Genomic DNA, 20,181 nt, shown 5'->3' with positions numbered 1-20,181 from the left:
AATGAAGCAACAAAGATATATTTCCGTGACACATTTAATCATTTATACACACGTTATTATTTATTGTCTCATTTCACAGAAGATGCATCTATATGCGCATTTATTTATTTAATTCTGTCCGAAATATTCCCTCATATTCGTTACACTAAACTGCGAAACTGTGTGAGGCTGGGAGGATCAAATGTAATCCTAAATGTCACTTGTTGGCAATGCAGCCTGCAACTGTAGTTTTCCGTCATTAAAATTAAGCTCGGAATTAACTTGGAGCAGTTGACCAAAAAATAATTAGCTAATATATCATCTTCACATCAAGCCCTGTGTTTAGATTCAAAAGAAATTAAAATTCAGGTGACAACACGTATATAAATCCCATCACCTGCACCACGTTAATCCAGAAACACACAAAAGGTAAATAAACAGGGAAATAATTAAAATAAACGACACGATTAATGCAAAGAAAAATCTAATTAAAATATAGAGGCAAACTGAAATGAACACACAGTGGACAGAAGACGGTATTCGGCTTATTAAATAATACTGACTGCTATACCTCCTATTGTTGTTGCTGGTGTCACGTCTTATTTATACTAATTTGCGCTCCTTCTCGGAAGTTGCAAGTCGCTTAGTTACTGACGTCACTTCCGCATTGAAAGCGTCTTGGAAAGGCGCAAGCTTGTGTGGTGAATATTTCTGTTTCGAGAATTTCCTATTGATAAACGCCACTCGAAAAAGCGCGTTACTGTTGATTTATCTCCGGGCAGGGAGGGAAAACGAGACGACAGTGGCTCCTTGTCAACAACCGAGGGCCACAAATGGGCCGGGTGCCGCTGAACTACCTGCTGCTGGGTGGTCAGGTGCTGCTCTTTGTGACCGCTGTGCTGCTGCAGAGTCTCGAAGGGATCCTGTCCCAAAACGCCACCGGCTCTGCAGATTCGGAGAACGGAACCGAAGACAACAGCAGCATATCCTGGGACTATAAAGACCCGACGTCTCCGTTGGTGTTGTGTAGTTACTTGTAAGTACTTTGTATCCTGTAATAATCTACTTCCTAAGTCCTCTTTTGTTTGAGGAATATTTTATGTTTATGAGGATATGGCCTCCCTGTATAATATGTGCGGTGATTTCTTAAACCTGCCGTGTGCTTTTAATTCTTATTTACTTTAAAAAGGCTGCAGGCTGGCATTCACATTACTATTTTTTGAAACTATTTGTCTTTAACCTGAATGAATTTTAAATGGGTATTTTGGTCAGCGCTCCATAACTGATTAATTAGGCGTTTGTCTGCTCTGTAGTTTTTTTGTAACCGTAAGAAATTTCTGTGTAGTTCTTGTTACGGCGGACCAGAACTCCTGAAGGTGTGTTGTTCTTGGTCTCATCGGGCGTTTACCGATAGAGGAGACGCAGACTTTCCATTTAAATTCAATTGAGCATTTTATCTGGACAGTGTTTTATGTGTGTTCTTACCGTTATTTGTATGTCGCAAGTGCTGAACCTAAGGCAGTGGTTAACATTGCTGACCGGGTCTGTGACTTTTTATGTGTATTCATTATGTAACCTAAAAATTTGCAATTGCATTTACCTGTTACTTGTTACAACGCATACAATGAGGAGTGCTATACAAAAATAAACTGAATTGAATTGGTGTGAAATCTCTGTGTACCTCTTTATGGAATTCACATATCCCTCTATTCAAGCAGAGTACCTGCCTCATTTCAAAGACATACATGTTGTTGGATTCATTTACTGGTGGCTGAGCTCATATATGTGAGTATGCACTCCCATGGTCTGGCATCCCATGCTTATGGCCAGGATAGATTCTTTCCCACTGGACCTCTTCCATTGTTTTATTATGTTTTCTTTTTGATGGCTTACATTCTGGCAAAAACTTTGTAGGCTGTCAAGTGGTCCCAAGCAAATTTTTATGTTATGTTATTTGAAAGCATGGTTATGGAACCCAGATTGTGCTTACTGTTCGTTTGACACAACTAGTATTTATTTTGCTGTATAATGATAGCAAGTTGTTGCAAACAGCAGTTGATTTAAAAATTAAAATATGCTGAATTATTTATCTTTTTTGCTTTTGTGTATACGAAGTGGAGCTGCCAGTCCAATACAGCATGCCTGTTTTGCGGCATGGGTATCTCCTAAACGTTTCTTTGTGTAACTTTAGTTAAACTAGTATTTGGTTTGTCTTCTATAGACTTGCATTTCCAAATGCACGTAACACAATTTAAGGTCACACAGGTCCATTGTCTGTACTGGCTGTGCAGGGTGCAAGGTTGGAATCCACTCTGGATGGGGTTGCTACTCAATCATAGGTTTTACAAAAGCTATTAAATGAAATTTGATATACTTCGCTACAAACAAGCTAAGCTTTTTTCATTTGGCACTGTTGCTACTATGGTGTATTGGCTTCAAGGTGGGTAACCTCGGAATGAGCAAATTTTGTTCCTAGCAATTAGCATTTCACAATTTAATCCACCTTCAACTATTTTTCTTAGATTAATAAATCATTATGAAAATTGAGTTCTTGGGATGTGTTAAAAATCTAATAATCAAAGGCAGTGGTGCTGTAAGAATTATGTTTTTGGACTTCTCTAGCGCCTTCAACACCATCCAACCTCTGCTCCTTAGAGACAAGCTGACTGAGATGGGAGTAGATTCACACCTGGTGGCATGGATTGTGGACTGTCTTACAGACAGACCTCAATATGTGCGTCTTGGGAACTGCAGGTCTGACATTGTGTTCAGCAATACAGGGGCGCCGCAGGGGACTGTACTTTCTCCGGCCCTGTTCAATCTATATACATCAGACTTCCAATATGACTCGGAGTCCTGCCATGTGCAAACGTTCGCTGATGACACTGCTATTGTGGGCTGCATCACGAGTGGGCAGGAGGAGGAGTACAGGAAGCTAATCAAAGACTTTGTTAAATGGTGCGACTCAAACCACTTGCATCTTAACACCAGCAAAACCAAGGAGCTGGTGGTGGATTTTAGGAGGCCCAGGCCCCTCATGGACCCTGTGATCATCAGAGGTGACTGTGTGCAGAGGGTGCAGACCTATAAATATCTGGGACTGCAGCTGGATGACAAATTGGACTGGACTGCCAATACTGATGCTCTATGTAAGAAAGGTCATAGCAGACTATACTTTCTGAGAAGGTTGGCATCCTTCAACATCTGCAGTAAGATGCTGCAGATGTTCTACCAAACGCTTGTGGCGAGTGCCCTCTTCTACGCGGTGGTGTGCTGGGGTGGCAGCATAAAGATGAAAGACGCCTCATGCCTGGACAAACTTGTTAAGAAGGCAGGCTGTATTGTAGGAGTAAAGTTGGACAGTTTAACATCTGTGGCAGAGCGACGGGCATTAAGCAAACTCCTGTCAATCATGAAGAATCCACTGCATCCACAGAACAGTGTCATCTCCAGGCAGAGGAGTAGCTTCAGTGACAGACTTTTGTCACTGTCTTGCTCCACTGACAGACGGAGGAGATCATTCCTCCCCCACACTATGCGACTCTTCAATTTCACCAGGGGGAGTAAATACTAACATTACTTCGTTATTGTCTGCTTTTTTTTTTTAATTTTTTTAATTTTTTTTTTTTTCCATTTTTATTACTATTTAATATTGTTTCTTTGTATCAGTATACTGCTGCTGGATTATGTGAATTTCCCCTTGGGATTAATAAAGTATCTATCTATCTAATCTATCTAATCTATCTGCTCTGAACACTGATGAGGCATGACAAAGGATGAGCTCAAGCAGGATTCCTATCTTAGACTTGGCTAGTCCTGGTTAGACATACTTATCTATTGCACTTAGTTTATCCTAGTTGACATTTTAACACCTTATTTGGCTAAGCCTCCTTTCTGTTTGCAAGACCAGGCACGGGCCCATCATATGGCCTGTTGTGTGTGTGTGTGTATATACAGGAAAAAATTAATTAAGGCTGCTTTTGTTAAAGGCCAGAGGAATTCATTGAATGTGATGAGCCTGTGGATCACGCAGGGAATGTTTCAGCCCAGGCAGGACTTGGACATGGATGTGTAAAGGTACATTTTTCTCTGTTTGTGTTTGAGGGTTCAGATTAAATACTGGAATCCAGGAGATTGTTTGTTTGCATGGTGCTTTTTATTGTTTATTTATTTTTTGTAGAATAACATTGAGGCTATTTCCAAAATCTCTTAACAGTTTGAAGCATTTTTATTGCTACCGTAGATCCCGTTATATAAGCCGAGAATTTCGTCCTAGATTTTTGGCTTGGAGTTTGAGGGTCGGTTTATACAACGAGTATCGTTTCAGATTCAAGATTTCCAGCACAATGCCGGTTTTGCCAATGAATATGGAAGTAAATAATGACGAAACCACAGAGCCATCATTCAGATGAAGAAGTAACTTTGCATGACGGTACTTTAAATTAAATAAAGAATTTATTCAAAAAAGTGTTTTAGTTGTTGATTTTTTTTAATAAAATTTATAATTATCGGGAAGTTTAAAATGAAATTTTTTGTTTTGATTTACGATCGACATCTTGCGTTACGAAACGGATGCGGTCACATGTATCCGCTTGCGCTATTGTAAACAAACAACCGAGAGCATTAGTTGCGTCAGTCGGAACCCAGATACATTGTTTGTGGATGTAATTGCAGTGATTTACCTATATATATAATTCATTAAGACCATGCAAGCAAGACACATAATTGCTAAGGAAGGAAGAGAAGGTAAAAGTAAGCGATCGCAATCGATGGACATTGTGTGGAAATATCTCCTCCCTTACTGCAGCCCAAAGATGTCAAATTAAATGGCGAGTACAGTATGAAATTGTTTCTAGAATAGAATGCCTTTTATTGTCACTATACGCAGCTAAAATGAGATTAAAAGCAGCTCCTTCAGTGCAGAAAAAAGTTCTGTATAGGGCTTGTATGGTTGTTTTTTAGCTTTAGCATAACGCCGGATCTGTGGCCCCGCTTCTGCTTTCTTTCCCTCCTCCGTTTGTGTTGTCTCCTAGACCTGACAACAATGCACGGAGAGCCCGCTGGTCTCGCTATGTTGTCTGGGATGTTGTGTGTGTGATGGAAAAACACTCGAAACAGATGTCTGGCTTTGGACACCCGATGTCTATAAGGTTCTGAATGGTGTAGCGGATGTTCGCCAAACCGATCGTGCACAAACAAGGACAACAAAAAAGTACAAAAACAACAAAAAAGTGCACTGAAAAGGAGAGCCCTGAGCCGCTGCGACCATGCGTGCCACCATGCTCCTAGCTTAATCGAAGTAGGCTAGGCACTTTTATAACTTTTTGGTTAGTACATTAGAAAAATTATTGGTGTTTTGGTAAATTATGCACATTATATTATATATCAAAAATGCCGGCAGTCTCAAATTCTCGCCGATAAACATTATAAATATATCCGAAGAGACACTTTTAAGGAAATTTAGAAAATTTTGCTTGGAAAAGGGGGTCGGTTTAAATACCAGTCATCGGCAAATACATGTAATTTAGTAGGTAGAGAAGGAGTTCGGCTAATATACCGGGTCGGCCTGTATTCCGGGATCTACGGTATATGTAAACAAATCAGATTCTCACCATGAAATACAGTATAAAGAAGAAATGTTAGTATTGTCAGTTTTGCTAAATGAATTAGTGTGTCTACATTTAATACAACCAAACTATACAACTGGAGTGAAATTTTCTTAAAGATAATGTGATCAGGAAACAAATATCAAGCAAAGAATGTATGTAATCTGTGCTAACTAATCTTGGGGCTTTTGTGTTCAGAGTCATGTATGTTCCTATTTTTCCTCCCTTCAAGTTTGGTGGTCAGGCGTACATAGACGTAGAACATACCCAAGTGACCTGTAGAGCACTGGATGGGATAGAATGTGCTGAACCAAGAACATTTCTGCGAGGGAACCAGCCATGCATTAAGTAAGTTTGTTTAGGACCTAGACCCAGATGATGATATTGAACACTTGGTCAATTAGCTTACATTCCTAGAGAGTGTGCATCTTCTTGTAAAATGGGCTGTTTGTTGATTGGGTAACCATTTTCAAGCAAGTTTGAGTGACATTGTCCAGCAATGCTAATGTAAAAACATTGTCAGGTGGTACACCCATATCTCTGAACGGTTCATATTTTTAAGTAATTGGATTCTTGGGTTATGCTAGAATGGGCACCTCTCTTGTCAAAAAGCATTGATGATGGTGTATTATCCAGAGAAATAGAAATATACTAATGTTCTCTGCATTAGGTCTTCTAAATAATGAGTAGGATTAAAACACACTACGCTAAATGTGTTTGTGTTTTGTCCAGCACTAGGTTAAGCAAAATGCTTTTATTTGGCAAGTTCCTTTCAATTAAAAAATATATCGGAACACCATCAGTGAATACCAGTAATTAAAACATCATAAAAAGCAGTGGCACCATGAAAGTAGCTAAATGTAAAGATTTCTTATTCAGTATAATTTATAAGTTGATCTCTTATGTGTTGAAGGTAAGGATGCTGCTATCGATCGCTGATCAAAATTGGACAATTTGTCATTAAAAAAAGACTTGATCGGTGATAGGCAACAAAAAATAGTTTCAGCTGCCTGTGCTTTTTCTAAGCTTTACAGTAATTTACTTGTAGTGCTCCTTTATGTGTTGTATTATGATAGCTGATTTTCAACCTCCCCATCTCCACCACCCCCATTTCAAAGAACAGTGACTTCAGGCTTGTTATGTCAGTGACAGAGAGGTGATTGATATATTAGCCTTTATGTTAAAGAAAGTGGAGTAATAAACTGAAAAAAGTAATTGGAGAAGTCATCTTGTGCAGCTAGACAAACTGCAAGAAAAGATACTTTAAGGAATTCAGACCTTTATTTTGTCTTTTAAATTAAAACTGACACTGCTTGAGTTTAAATAGTTTGTTCAAAATGCAGCAGCTTACACTTTTAATTGGAAAAAGACAGACAAATTTGAAATTGCTGCTTAGTAAATAATAGGCTTTTTTAAAAGATTTGTGTTGTGTATTATTTGTTGCTGTGTGTCATACAGCATACATTCTGGTAAGAAACAAGTACTGCATAATTAGAATGTAATCCTTATTTTATAATTGTTCCTCAAGAATGAGAGAGGCATGGTGAAAAATGTTTTTATTTAAGCCTTGTTTCAGATAAGTACATTACAGGAAAATGCTAAACAATATGACCGCTTGTAATTATAAGAAGCATATTTTGTTTTATGCCAAATATATTATGGATACATGTTTTTGTACATATTTTATGAAAGTATGTATTGTAAACAAATGTTATTTATTTTAGTATTTTATGGTCAGTAAACAATAAGCCTACAGAATTTCATTTTGTTAATTAAAAAATGAACAGTTAACACCTGTGGTCTATAGTTTAATTTTAACAATACACTTTAAGATAGGACATAACTTCTGTTTGTCTGGTTATGTCGAAGATTAGTATAGAAAAAATTTTTTAAAAGGGTTAGATGGATATCGGTCTTGGCTGATCAAGTAACATGAAATTGGTGTTGGCCTTAAAAAGAAAAACCCTGATTATAGCATCCTTAGTTGAAGCTTCTTCTTGTTTAACATTAGTCAAATACAAAGATGAACTGCTTGCTTTCATGCTGCATAACACACCATATAAAATTGTATCTTTATTGCCTCAAATTTTTTACAAAGTCTTATCATATTTTGGCACTGTTATAGTGGTTTTTCACTTCAGAGTTAAACTGAAATAGTTGCCTCGCTCTCTGTGGGTTTGTTCATTGCCTTAGTAAATCTTAATTCTTCTAATTGCAGGTACACAGGACATTACTTCATAACGACTCTGCTTTATTCTTTTTTCCTTGGCTGTTTTGGCGTGGATCGCTTCTGCTTGGGTCACACTGGAACAGCAGTTGGGAAGCTTCTTACACTAGGAGGCCTGGGAATCTGGTGGTTTGTGGATCTAATATTGTTGATCACAGGTGGGCTGATACCCAGTGATGGCAGTAATTGGTGCACATTCTATTAAACAAAAACTGAGCAGTTTGTTTCAGAATGAACCAATGGTTGAGGTGAGAAGTTTCCAAAATAGGTGACTAATATGAGGATGCACTATAGCCAGCATAAAAGACAACACACGCTTGGAATATAGCTGGTTGTACCCTAGTGGACCTGCATGCTGCTGAAAAAAATGGAGAAAGTTTTAAAAGTATTGTGTTGTCAAGACGAAGATGAAATTTTTGGCTTTGAAGATAAACAGTTCGTCATCATTTGGCACACTTATCCCTATGCAGGAGGTATATAATTTTTCTTTCATTGTTTTACCTTGAATATCATCTTTTTCCAGTCTAATTTATAACTGATCATGTAATACTGCAGTCAGGGGTATAGCAAAGGCCCTGTAGCCAAAGGTTGGGCCTATTTTATTTTACTGTATTCTCATACAGTTCATGAAACCAAAAGTACACCTCTCCCTGTACCCCTAGGGTACACAGTTGGCCTCTCTGTAATATATTAAGCTTGAAATGGAAAAAAAAAATCTTACATCTTTGTACATTGAAAAGTAAAATCTAATGCTTTCACAACAGTTTTGTGCCTTTGTACATATCTAGCAATAATGGTATTTCTCTTCAGTACTCTTTCAAAATGTGTATATATTATGTAATTGGTTGGCTTGTGCTTTTCTCTGCCAGGACACCGGTTTTGCAACAGTTAGTGTCCCTTACCAGATCACTATCTTAGTGTTGTATCATTTAGGTTTTATTCCTTTTGTTCCCATTAATTTGTCAAATGAAGATTTTGTTTGGGCGTTTTTCAATTGGCAAACTGTTTTATTAATTATTGTTCCCAAAGTAACTAAATGAGCATAGTAGTGGTGCTTTCAGAGCAATGAAAACCAGAGGCCTTTTCTTTTTGGCTGAAATGAAGGGATGGAAGCTTATGGATATTTGTTATAAAATAGAACCAATCTCTCTGTTTTGAATTTTTTTTTTTTTAACTGAAGATTTCTTTCTTCATGTATGTAAAGTGGTTATTTCTACTGCAAGGAGTGGAACGCAATTTACATTGTTACTTTTTAGTCCTGTTTTGTTGTCTATAATTTTATTGAATATGCACAAGCAACTCCCCTTGTTTGTAAAAAAAAAATAAATGATGTCTCAAAAGAAAAATTCTTGCTATTTTTAATCTGTGTTTAGGGTGGCATTACTACACTAGTAACCTATCAACAGCTGCTGGAACCAAGGTCAGCTTGAAGACTCTCTGTGAAGTAATCGGTTTCTAGACCTGGTCAGAGTGTCTGTGTTCAATAGGATCAAGAAGTATGTTAAGGAAGCTTGGCATTTGGATGTGCAACTTGTTTGAACTTTCTATAAAAATACAATTTACAAATGAGAGAAGACAGACTATTCACTTCATTAAGCATTTTTGAAAATTATAGCTACAGTGAGTTCTATATGTCACATCCAGGGATTATTATTTTAAGCTGTAAAGGATTCTGCATCACACATGTACCTTCAGAGTTCTGTATCTATGTGAAATAGTGCTTGGCTGTTCTTCCCCTTAACGTCTACTGGTTTCGTCATGTACAGGATTCAGTATTTAACTGAAAGAACTTAGTTGGAAACAGTTTTTATAATTTTGAAGATCTGGACTCCATTATTATGTAGTGGTTCATTTGCCTTAGCCTTTTAGTCCAGGGATGCACTTGGTTCCTTTTATTTGCAAATTGGTTGAAGGTTTTTTTTCCCAGGGGAAGTTGTAAATGCGCTGATGAAACAGATTGGTATCGGGAGAAGGCCGATGGATGGAACACGTAAGTTTAATTCACTGCAGAAAGTTATTCATCAGTAGTAAATATAAATAAGGTGGGAACACCCTACATTGTCCTTTTTCAGATGCAACTGGGGTAAATGTCATTTTTTTTTTTGCATAGATCTTAATACTAAGACACTTACACATGCTAAAGTTCTTATGAAGTACAGCATATGTTATGGTTGGAAGCTTCTGTTTCACTGGGACAAGATGTTGAAATGGTATCCTTTCATAGTAGTAATACTTTTTTTTTTTACTAAAATAGGACATTATGAATTTAGATTTATGGCAACACATTAAAGCATGGCTGAAAAATATTTGCAAAACTGAGTATAAAGTTTCTATTAAGGGAAATTCAAAATGTAGATAATGTACAGTATATGATAGAATATTTATAAAGCTTTTGTTTTTAGCATGTGACTTAATTTTTGAGTAATGAATGATAATGAGCAGAAAAAATATCCATCATGAGGTAAGGATATAATAGGAAGACTTTATTATCCCAGTGGGGAAAAAAATATCAGAAGGCCTGCTTACATATAAATGTTAAAGAAGTACAAAATGCTTCTCTGACCCGAGTTTCAAATGTGAGACAAACATACAACTGAATCTTAAGATACTATTCTTAACAATTTAAACACTGATATTTTTAAATATACAGTATTGGTAATGTAATCATTAGGTAGATAAGGCAATTATAGAAATCAGCAGTTATAATTTTTTTTTTTTCAGTCTTGGACTAAATGTTCAGGTCTGTGTTTAACACCTTTTTTAAACTTCAGAGTCCCTTCAAAATGCAATGAATCATGTGCTTTGAAAACAATTGGGCTGGAATTTTTGTGTTGATATGATCTGGAGCAATATGCTTTGTATGTTAGTAATGCAGAGTAGCATAATTGGAACATGGCAAGTTGAGTGTGTTTTGATTACACATATCTAAATAAAAGGATTTAAAAATTGGGTTGATTTAATGTTTCACCTGAAATTCTGCATCACATGCAGAAAAAGCTTATATATATATAAATAGTGCCATACATATTTAAGGAAGTCGAGAATAAGCATGTAGAATTTAAGACCGTGGCATTATAATTTTTATGAATTTAGAAAATGTCATCATATAAAAGTTAAACATTCTAAACATTATCTTTAAAATTTTTTTGGCCTTGTGGAATAAACTTTTAACACCAACCAATGTTGTGGATTGTGACCGCACATGCTTATTAGTCCAAATCGCCCATGGTTGCTGGCATATCTTACTATAACTGTCTGCTTTGATTTTTACTCTGTAAGACCTAAAGGAATTCCACCTGAAATATGCCCAAAGGAACTAGTCTGTCATTTTAGAGAATTTTGTTTTTGTGAATTTTCATTAAGAAATTTACTTAAACTCATCTTTTTACAGGCAGAGGGAATGGGAAGAACACATCTTCTGTTTTATTACATACATTTTATCCTCTGTAATGCAGAAAATAAGCAACTGTAAAGGATGCATTTCCTTCTATGATAACATTTTCAAAAAACTATTAAAAGTCCATTTAGTTTGCAAATTTTTTTGGACAGGGTTGCATAGAAAATGCTAGTTTTACGAGCAGGTATGCCTTCATCGCTTAGTCAGGCACCCATATACAAAAAAAATGAATGTTTTTGAGTCCTTGCTTTCCTTTATTCATTTATATTGAAGGCAGTTGCGTCATCAAAGCTCCTCCTGGGCCATAACTGCTGAGCTGTCAGTGTTTTAATGATTAATCCACGTAAGAAGTTTGGTAGAAAAATGTCAATTACAAACTTTATTTTTCATGTAATACTAGATGTTTACAAGTAGAATAAATGTGCTTTTCTTTTGAAGTTCTTTGCTTCCTTCTGATGCACAATGTTTTTTTCACTACCAACTCCATTTGGTCACCATATCTGTTACTGTATTCTTTGTGACAAATATTTGAGGCACTAGTATGATTAACAAGGCAAAAGAATTGCATTTAATCGATCTCGTCTGGGACAACTGTGAGTATAACGTCCTCATTCCCACGTCGCACCACCACAGACAGAGTGCTGTCTGACTGCACTGCTTCACTGACATCTTCTGTAGTGGTGACAGGTTGGCTGTTGATGCTGATGATGACATCATGGTCCTTCATACCAGCACTGTGAAGTGAAAACAAAATGGTTATGGTTTCAAAGTGCACAATGAATCTAGGAATTATGTTCTAGGCAATTTTTTATTCAAACTTCAACAGATGGCACACTTGTTTTCATCCTTTTTCACAACTTGGACCAGTGTGCTTCAACGTAAAGGGTGTTACTTCTGCTGGTGGCACTATTCACCTTTACAGTTGACTGACTCGGTTTGTAAGACAATGCCCTCTTTCTTAGGGTTTGAACATTTAACATAACTGCTCCCCCACCAACCTTTTATGAGAATCTCTCTCTCTCTCTCTCTCTCTCTCTCTCTCTGGAGGAAGTACACCTCTCTGACATGTAGTTTATGAATCTCTTTATCTGAGAAGTCAATGCATGTGAAATGACACTCTTGTATAGCATCCAATTACTTACCAAAATGTTGGGCTTATGTGCACCCAAGGAACCAATGTTAAAATGTCATCTCCATTCTTTATAACCCAGTGTTATTACTAGCTTCCGGCTCTATGCATCAGCTCAGCCTTGCTGTGGTTTTAGTTTCCTTAAGCAGATCCCTTACTGCATCGTGTAAGGCACATTTTAAAAGGCTGGGTGACTCTTGCACTCCAAGGGATAATCTACTGTCAGACTTCAGCAATAGAAGACCACCTATAAAGGAGTTAATATTGGACTCCACCGTAAGGCCTCCAAACATCTCGGAGTAAATTGATTGCTAACTCTCAGCAGTTACTTATTTCATGCTGACAAAGAGACAATCACCTGTTTTGCTAGCATACTTATACTCTTTGAGGTGTGAAACCTCAAACAAGACTGACGCCCTGGTGCTACCAGAAAGGAAATTACATAGTTTCCTGCCAAATGAGAGGATAGGGTTGTGAAAAATGTTACTATGGGTATGTTATTTCATAGTTTAATTTATGAGAATAAACACTTAATAATTTTAACTTTAGCAAGGTAATATATATTGCAATGACAAAGTGGAACCAAATTAGATTCCATAAGGAAGAATGCTAGAGTATAATAAGCTGGACAGAGCCAGGCAGGGTACAGGATGAATACCAATAACTAGTACCAATAATTTTATAACTAGTTATAGAATTCAATGTCAGGGAGGGACACTCCTGTCTATATCATATTAAAGTGATATATTTAAGGGATGGTTGTCTGCTAATCCATAAGCTAAAAAGCAGTGTTTGTTAGGGGACTCAAAAAGCAACAATACGATAATAAAATTAAAATATGGACAATCCAAAGTCTCCTCAGAAGAAGCTGCCAAGAATTTGATTTAAGTTCCAAAAAATAATGCTTTATTTTATCAATAAGTTTCTAACATAAATTTGTATTTGGTTAAGATAAAGTATAGGAGTATCATCCTGTATTATCTTAACTTAAAATGCTCAATATGCTCAATGGAATATGTGATTTCTGAAAATAAATAAATTCTATTTTGGTTTACTTTTCAAATGTAAGCTTAGCCCAGTTAATGTTGTAAATACAAATAGGCATCTAGCTGATGTACGGTCTCCTACCCATTCCTCTCTGTGATTTCATAATGACATACAATTTTTTCATTATAAGTATAAGGAAGATCCTTATTTTTGTTCTCCACATCAATATCATGCAAGTATCCATGTAAAGCTGAGCCACACTAGGTAACACCATATCACTTGGAGTTTCATAAACCTACATTGTTACTGACTTATTTATGTTACATGTCATTCTTTCAAGTTTGTCTAGAACTTGTCAACTCCTTTGGAGTCGCGTGAAGTTAAAATAAAAATCAATCAAACTTAATGTTACATTGCTGCAAACTTCAATACGTAAATCCACCAAAGGAATTCATTATTAATCTCTTTCATAATCAATGACATTTTACTTATTGATTAAGCCTGTGTGTTCCTCTTAAAATGCATCAGTACGGTTCTGCACCACTTTTACATTTATGGTTAGCTACAGTCAGTTATTGTAGCTATAGTCTTCCACCAATATACTGCCAACTCTTAAATGAAAAGTTTCTGTCCATGTCTATTCATAATTGAGGTGACGTGAACTGGTACTATATAGCCTTCTTTGTAGTTTAATGCCTAGTCAAAACCAGGATGGCAGGCTGCATGGGGTGCTATAAAACATGTTCACCACCTATTCTGTCAAAACAGTAAATACAATTTCTGAAAGGAACTACGCACATGGCCCAATCACCACCATAGTATCATCATCAGACAGATGTCATGCAACAGGAGTATTTACTCCAGAGACACAAAATTAGGCGGAGGGTAACACGAATGACAAGAGTTAACACAAGCCAGCCACCCCAGCTGAGCAGGTGTCCGCAGATAACTTGGTCATAATATGTATGGGCTTCTACTATGTCAGTAGTTACCTGACCCTTGGTTCTTAGGACAGTAGCGACATTTGGATAAGTAGTGGGGGTTCTAGGAGGATGGAGTTCTAGTGGATGTTTTATGATCCAGAAAGTCATTCTAGAGACTGCCAAGGAAGTGGTCTCTGGTTAGAGCTTAAAAGCATGTTCTGACCAGTCCTGTAGTGAGCTTCGGCGTCAGGAAATGAGATAAGACAAGGATTTAATTGGTGGTAGAAAGTAAGAACAGAGGATTGTGGAAAGAGGACCAGGATGTGAGGTGAGAGTTGGACCAGTCACCCAATCTATTACACAAAGTGCCTGACCTGTGTTAGACACATAAAAAGAGAGGTATCAGGTTTGTTGCTTTCTGTTTATTTTATACTTTTGCCATTTTGTCTCTTCATGCCAGCCTTTTTATGTTTTATTTACAACAAAGTCACTACTTATTTGTCACTTTCATTTCAGGTTCTGGCATGGCTCAAATTCACCCCCTCTCAATCAGAGCACAGATACAGTAGGTACAAAAGCAAATTTACATTTCTGCTGAAACTAAAAAGCAAGGTTATTAGCAATAGGAAGAAACTGAAGCTGTAAAAGGAATCCTTGCAATAAAGTAAGTCCAGGATTCAAACCTGAGATGTAAAAGATGAAAAAGAACAATGGCACTCCACAAGACTTGTGCACTCTCACCCAGGCATCCTCACCTTGCAGCAGCAGTCCCTGGAATCACTTCAAATACATAAATGCCAGAGGTCACATCTGGAAAATCCTTATCACGATCCTTTAGTTCTCTGATTAAGCTGTAAGCAACACAAATGGATAAAGGAAACTACAGGTCATAAGATTACATTTATTGTGGCTTTGCCTTCTTTTAAGGCCATTATTCAAACATCCACAACCTTCATATGTTTGTTTTCCTGTTTGGCTGAGAATATAACATTTATTAAATATGTAACTACATGCTGTTTTAAAATAAGGTAAACCACTGAAAACTCTCAATCAGACAGTCTACCTAACCCAGGTGGGCTGACTGCAACACATCCCTTCCACTGGCGTTGTAAGGTAGCAGGGGTCTGTTACAGACCTGGCTCAGTCAGACTTGAACATACCATAAGTAGACCTCATGCTGCTTGTAATGATGTTATTTCAGGACTTCATAACACATCAGCAATTCTATATAAAACCATTTATAGACTTGGTAAATTGGTTACCTCTGCATTTTCACTTTTTTAAATAGTGTAGAAATAATGCAGCTTTATTTAACAGAAGTCCATTAACAGACTTGAACACCTTTGGGGTTTCAAATATTGTACCTGAAAATTTCCTCTCTTCAGTTTATTAAATGCAGAAGTTGCATTCTTCTTAATAAAATGGGCCTTATGTGTTGGAGTGTAACTAGTGCCTAATTCCTTTTCTTTCAGCCAAATATTAGTATATAATGTATGTTAATTTCCATCCATCCATCCATCCATTTTTTAACCCGCTGAATCCGAATACAGGGTCACGGGGGTCTGCTGGAGCCAATCCCAGCCAACACAGGGCACAAGGCAGGAACCAATACTGGGCAGGGTGCCAACCCACCGCAGGACACACACAAACACACCAAGCCCAATTCAGAATTGCCAATCCACCTAACCTGCATGTCTTTGGATTGTGGGAGGAAACCGGAGCACCCAGAGGAAACCCATGCAGACACGGGGAGAACATGCAAACTCCACGCAGGGAGGACCCGGGAAGCAAACCTGGTTCTTCTAACTGCGAGGCAGCAGCGCTACCACTGTGCTGAAACACTAAGGGCCAGCAGGATAACAAAGATGGTGCAGTGATTGCTGACCATTATTCTGCACACAATCTGCAGCAGCTCATGCTCGTATATGTCCAGCAACTGCACTAATGTTCTATTAATTGAAGGGGTTATAAGGGGTAGTTAGGCTCAGCACCAGAATAGGGCTCTAAGGAATAAAGAGATGTCACCAAGTATGAAGTTGTATAAATCGAAAAACAAAGACACTAATATTATTGCCAAAGTTGATTAAGGCCATAACTTTCTGACAGCCAGAAGTTCTGTTCCACATTAAAAGATTTAAGGTAAGATGTCATTGCACCAGAAATATATTGCAAATCCCAAAAAATGGGCTTGGTGTGTGTGTGTATGTCCCTAGTCATAAATGGGTGACTCTTCCATGGCTGGTTCTTGCATTATGTCTGTTACTTCTGAGATCAGTTCAGGTTTTCTCTGACCTTAAATTTGTTTTTTACAAAATGGATGGTGTCTTAATTCATTCATTAAGAAGATTTTTGGGAGGACTAGCTCCCAGTGCTCCACTGACATCTCCCACATTTTCACCTTACAAGAGATTTAAGAAAAAGCAAAAGAATCTTTCTTTGATAGAATAATGTAAGTGTTCTACCTACATATTCAATATATACTGTCATAAATATTCCGTATGCCCTAAATCTATGCGTCTTGAACATATTCTACTGCATATTGCTCATTTCATTCTCTGTAGGGTATGCTAATATGTCTGTTTTTTGTTTTTATTTATTAGTATCCTCTGTGTAAAGTGATTACTTCTGTCTGTGTTTAGTTAGCACAAAGATGGAATTTCCTATTGTGACCGCACAATCAATCAGTTGGAAGTCGAAAGTTGAACAGTCAGGACTTACTGCGTTCTAAAGATGTTACACTCTAAAGATCTATGTACACAGTTGCACAGCTATAGTGGTTTCTCTGCTTCAGGTCTTGAACATTTTTAAGATGTATGCATTCTTAAAGAAGAGAGAGTCTGTTTTTGCAATTACATCGTCTTACCAATGGCATAAATACTATTTGCCGTGCTAGACTACAGCGAGTAAAGCTTTTACAATGACACTCATCCCCAGAGACAATAACAACTGTACAACTCAGTAGCACTTCAGAAGTTAGTCACTGGGAAATAAAAGAGCTGCTGCACATATTAGCGTTACCCGGAGGAGCAAAACAGATTAATATTAATTTTTGTTTTACTTTGGAGAAAGCTGAAGCATCCTCACTCCCATATATCTCTTTTTTGAAAGAGTCTTTCCTACAAAAGAAAAAGAAAAGCATTTTATGGAACTGAAATATGCATGCCATCACATTTCCAACATTTGGTTTGATCATATTCTTCATTCCTGACTTGGCAGCCCTCTGACTCAGCTCACCTTTGATTTGCCTGTCATAAGATTCGGCCAGGAACTGTCGGATCTTATCCGCTGGGATTGCAAATGATATACCAGCTGTTACTTTCAAGGTATTGATACCAATGACTTCACCATCCTTTAAAATTAAAGCAAAAAAAGGCATATTATATTGTTGGAGGCATATTTTTCTCACTAGAATCAAAAATGAAACAGTTATGAAGTAAAGTAAAGAAGTTGTCTTGGTCTGGAAGGAAAAACAGGAAGCTGATGCATATTGGTCATATCAAAATTCAGGGTTCAAAGACCATCTGTGGCAAACTTGCACAAGAATCTGTGCCACAAATTCCATGAAATCCCCAACTCCATGACTCTGAAATTGGACTGTCTTAAAAGTATTACAGTAAAGCAAGACATATAAATCCAGCATCTAAAGTTCAGGGTAAAGCCTTTAAAGAAATGTGGAGTCAGTGCCTTAGTTTTCAAGTTCCAGAAAAGGACACAAAGCTTCTCAGATTTCTAATCAAGTTACTGTAGGCTTAAAATGTATTAATTCACTGTAATTATTTTTTTAAGAGTTTCACTTACTGGAAAGTATTTTTACTGACTTTTACTATTCATTACCAGCTAGCTGTTCATAGCTAGTAATACTGTATTTTCTTCTTGTGAGACATTCATCCTAATATTGGTAAACTGACCATTGCATTACAAGCTGGTGAAGCTGGAGCTTATTTTGGTGGAAATATGCAGGCGGTAAGAATTCACGGAGGAAGGCTCATCAGCTCACTTATACAACCAGTTTTGGGCTGTGAGGGAAAGAAGAGAATTCAGGAATGACTCATACCAATGTGTGTAGAAGGTTCACACTCAACCCTAAAGTGACTGGGTGGGTGACTGAACTCAGGTCAATGAAGCTGTCAATAAGCAGCACTAACCATTGCAACCTTATCTTAAGCAGCATTTGTAATATACAGAGCCACAGTCTGTTTTCATAACAGAAGACTGTAATGTAACGTTTTGTAATATAACTAAAAGCAATGTAGCAACAGAAAATGTAATATTCCTTTTAATACTCTGTTCAGTTTATCTAAAATAATAAAAAATAAAACTAAGGGGCCTGAGTCAAGCTAATTAAAGTTGAAGCTAAAGAAGTTAATTAGCATCAAAAACTGGTCACTAATTAAGAAGATGGTTAGAATGAAAACCTGCCGCCACTGCGGCTCTCCAGGACTGGAGTTCGACACCCCTGAGTTAAGGGATGGTGGGTTTGGTTACACACTCTCTTGAGTAAATATTCTGTCAAAAAACACATGAAAGGTACTTAAGTTACTTTTTGCAGAAGAAACATTCCTTTTGATGCCTACATCAAAGGCCAAAATAAATTAGCCAATTTAACAACATTTGCATAACATATTTGTGGAAAAATTAGTTAGCATCTATTTTTTGGTTTTAGTGTTGTTGTTCACAACACACTAAGGACCTCAGACTGCTAGGAATTTCATGTCTGCCAGGTTTCATTGCCACCAGTTTTAGAATGAACATTTATGCCTTTTATTGAATAGGCCCGACCTACAACAGGTTGAGACATTCCTGTAAATCATCTTGCACATATGAAGTATATTTTGTGAATAAATAGTTTCTGCAATTCAAATGTTAACATAATTTTAACTCACCCTGTAGTGCCTTCACTAAGATGTTGAGTGTATGAAGCCTTGCGTGATTACTGGCTGAAATGTACAAGAGTTTGTGTGTTCTCCACAAATTTGTATGGATTTTGTCAACCTCCCACTCACAGTCCAAAGGCACGCTTGGCTGACTGGCATTTCCTAGTAAATGCCTAAGCATATCCTTCAGTGGGCTGGCTTCCCATTTTTGGTTTCTTGCCTGAGCCTGATCATGTTTTGGTTTTTGGAAAGCACTGAGTCTAACCGCCTAGTATTTTAGTATATTTGGTTAGGACATTTTTATTTGTGAGCCACACATTCTTTTCCTACAGATATTCTCATGAAAACCAACACAGTAGTAAACAAAACTAAAATGTTTAAAAATGACTTCATAATATAAGTGTCAATTCCTCTGGGTCAGAGCTTGGTGAACCGTCTATGGCCAATTTAAGCACTGGTTATATTTTAATATAAGTTTCTAATAATCTATAAACTTTGAACATTGGGATGAAGCAATAGTGTTTCCTTTTTTACTGGTAATATTGCTGTAGCTGTGCGATGTGATTGGGAGCTAGTAATAAATAATGATTGTTGATAAGATTAAAACCATGACTCGAACTAACACGTCTGTTTACTTCATTTTAAGCCACTGAGGTGTTGTTATGACAGTGTGTTTTTGATCATCGTCCAGCTGAAACAAAAAGTTCTTCCAAAGGTTTAGTTTTCCGGAAGATGGACTAAGGTTTTGATCCAGCCTTTCTCTGTATTGTGCCAGACTTACAACCGCCCTTGTTAGACTGCCAACCCGTGTTACTGAAACACATCCCTAAAGTACAATACCATCTCCAGTATTCTTTACAAGGGGATGGTGTGACCTGGCTTTCTTTACAATATTTGATTACATATTAAATACTGATTTACCTTTTCTGCCATATAATTGATAAATAAAGCCTGCACTACAATAAGACACATTATTTTACTCAATCTACATTTTCTCCAGCTGCCTCACTGAGTTTTAATGCTCTCTTTTAACACTAAAGAGCGTGATTGTAGTCCTCT

The 20,181-nt window shown here is 37.2% G+C and overlaps 2 protein-coding genes across 2 annotated transcripts in view; one reads left to right on the top strand and one right to left on the bottom strand.

The window, feature by feature from the left end:
* The first annotated feature begins 611 nt into the window (after nt 1-611).
* On the top strand, nt 612-8,986 carry tm2d2 (TM2 domain containing 2). Its single transcript, XM_039769244.1, has 4 exons — nt 612-1,015; nt 3,969-4,056; nt 5,818-5,933; nt 7,804-8,986. Exons 1-4 carry the CDS (start codon nt 813-815, stop codon nt 8,015-8,017), a joined length of 621 nt encoding a protein of 206 aa, XP_039625178.1. The 5' UTR covers nt 612-812; the 3' UTR covers nt 8,018-8,986.
* A 1,283-nt stretch (nt 8,987-10,269) lies between these two features.
* The window catches only part of htra4 (HtrA serine peptidase 4), a 103,940-nt gene continuing 94,028 nt past the window's right edge, over nt 10,270-20,181 (bottom strand). Inside the window, exons 6-9 of the mRNA XM_039769243.1 lie at nt 17,483-17,597; nt 17,307-17,364; nt 15,004-15,099; nt 10,270-11,943 (exon numbers count right to left, since the gene is read on the bottom strand). Of these exons, the coding sequence (XP_039625177.1) occupies nt 11,778-11,943; nt 15,004-15,099; nt 17,307-17,364; nt 17,483-17,597 (435 nt within the window). The 3' untranslated portion in view covers nt 10,270-11,777. The remainder of the gene's footprint in view (nt 11,944-15,003; nt 15,100-17,306; nt 17,365-17,482; nt 17,598-20,181) is intronic.

Source organism: Polypterus senegalus, chromosome 11, assembly GCF_016835505.1.
Source record: "Polypterus senegalus isolate Bchr_013 chromosome 11, ASM1683550v1, whole genome shotgun sequence".
NCBI lineage: Eukaryota > Metazoa > Chordata > Cladistia > Polypteriformes > Polypteridae > Polypterus > Polypterus senegalus.
Note: the sequence above shows the minus strand (reverse complement) of the source record. Positions and strands in the feature narration are given on the sequence as shown.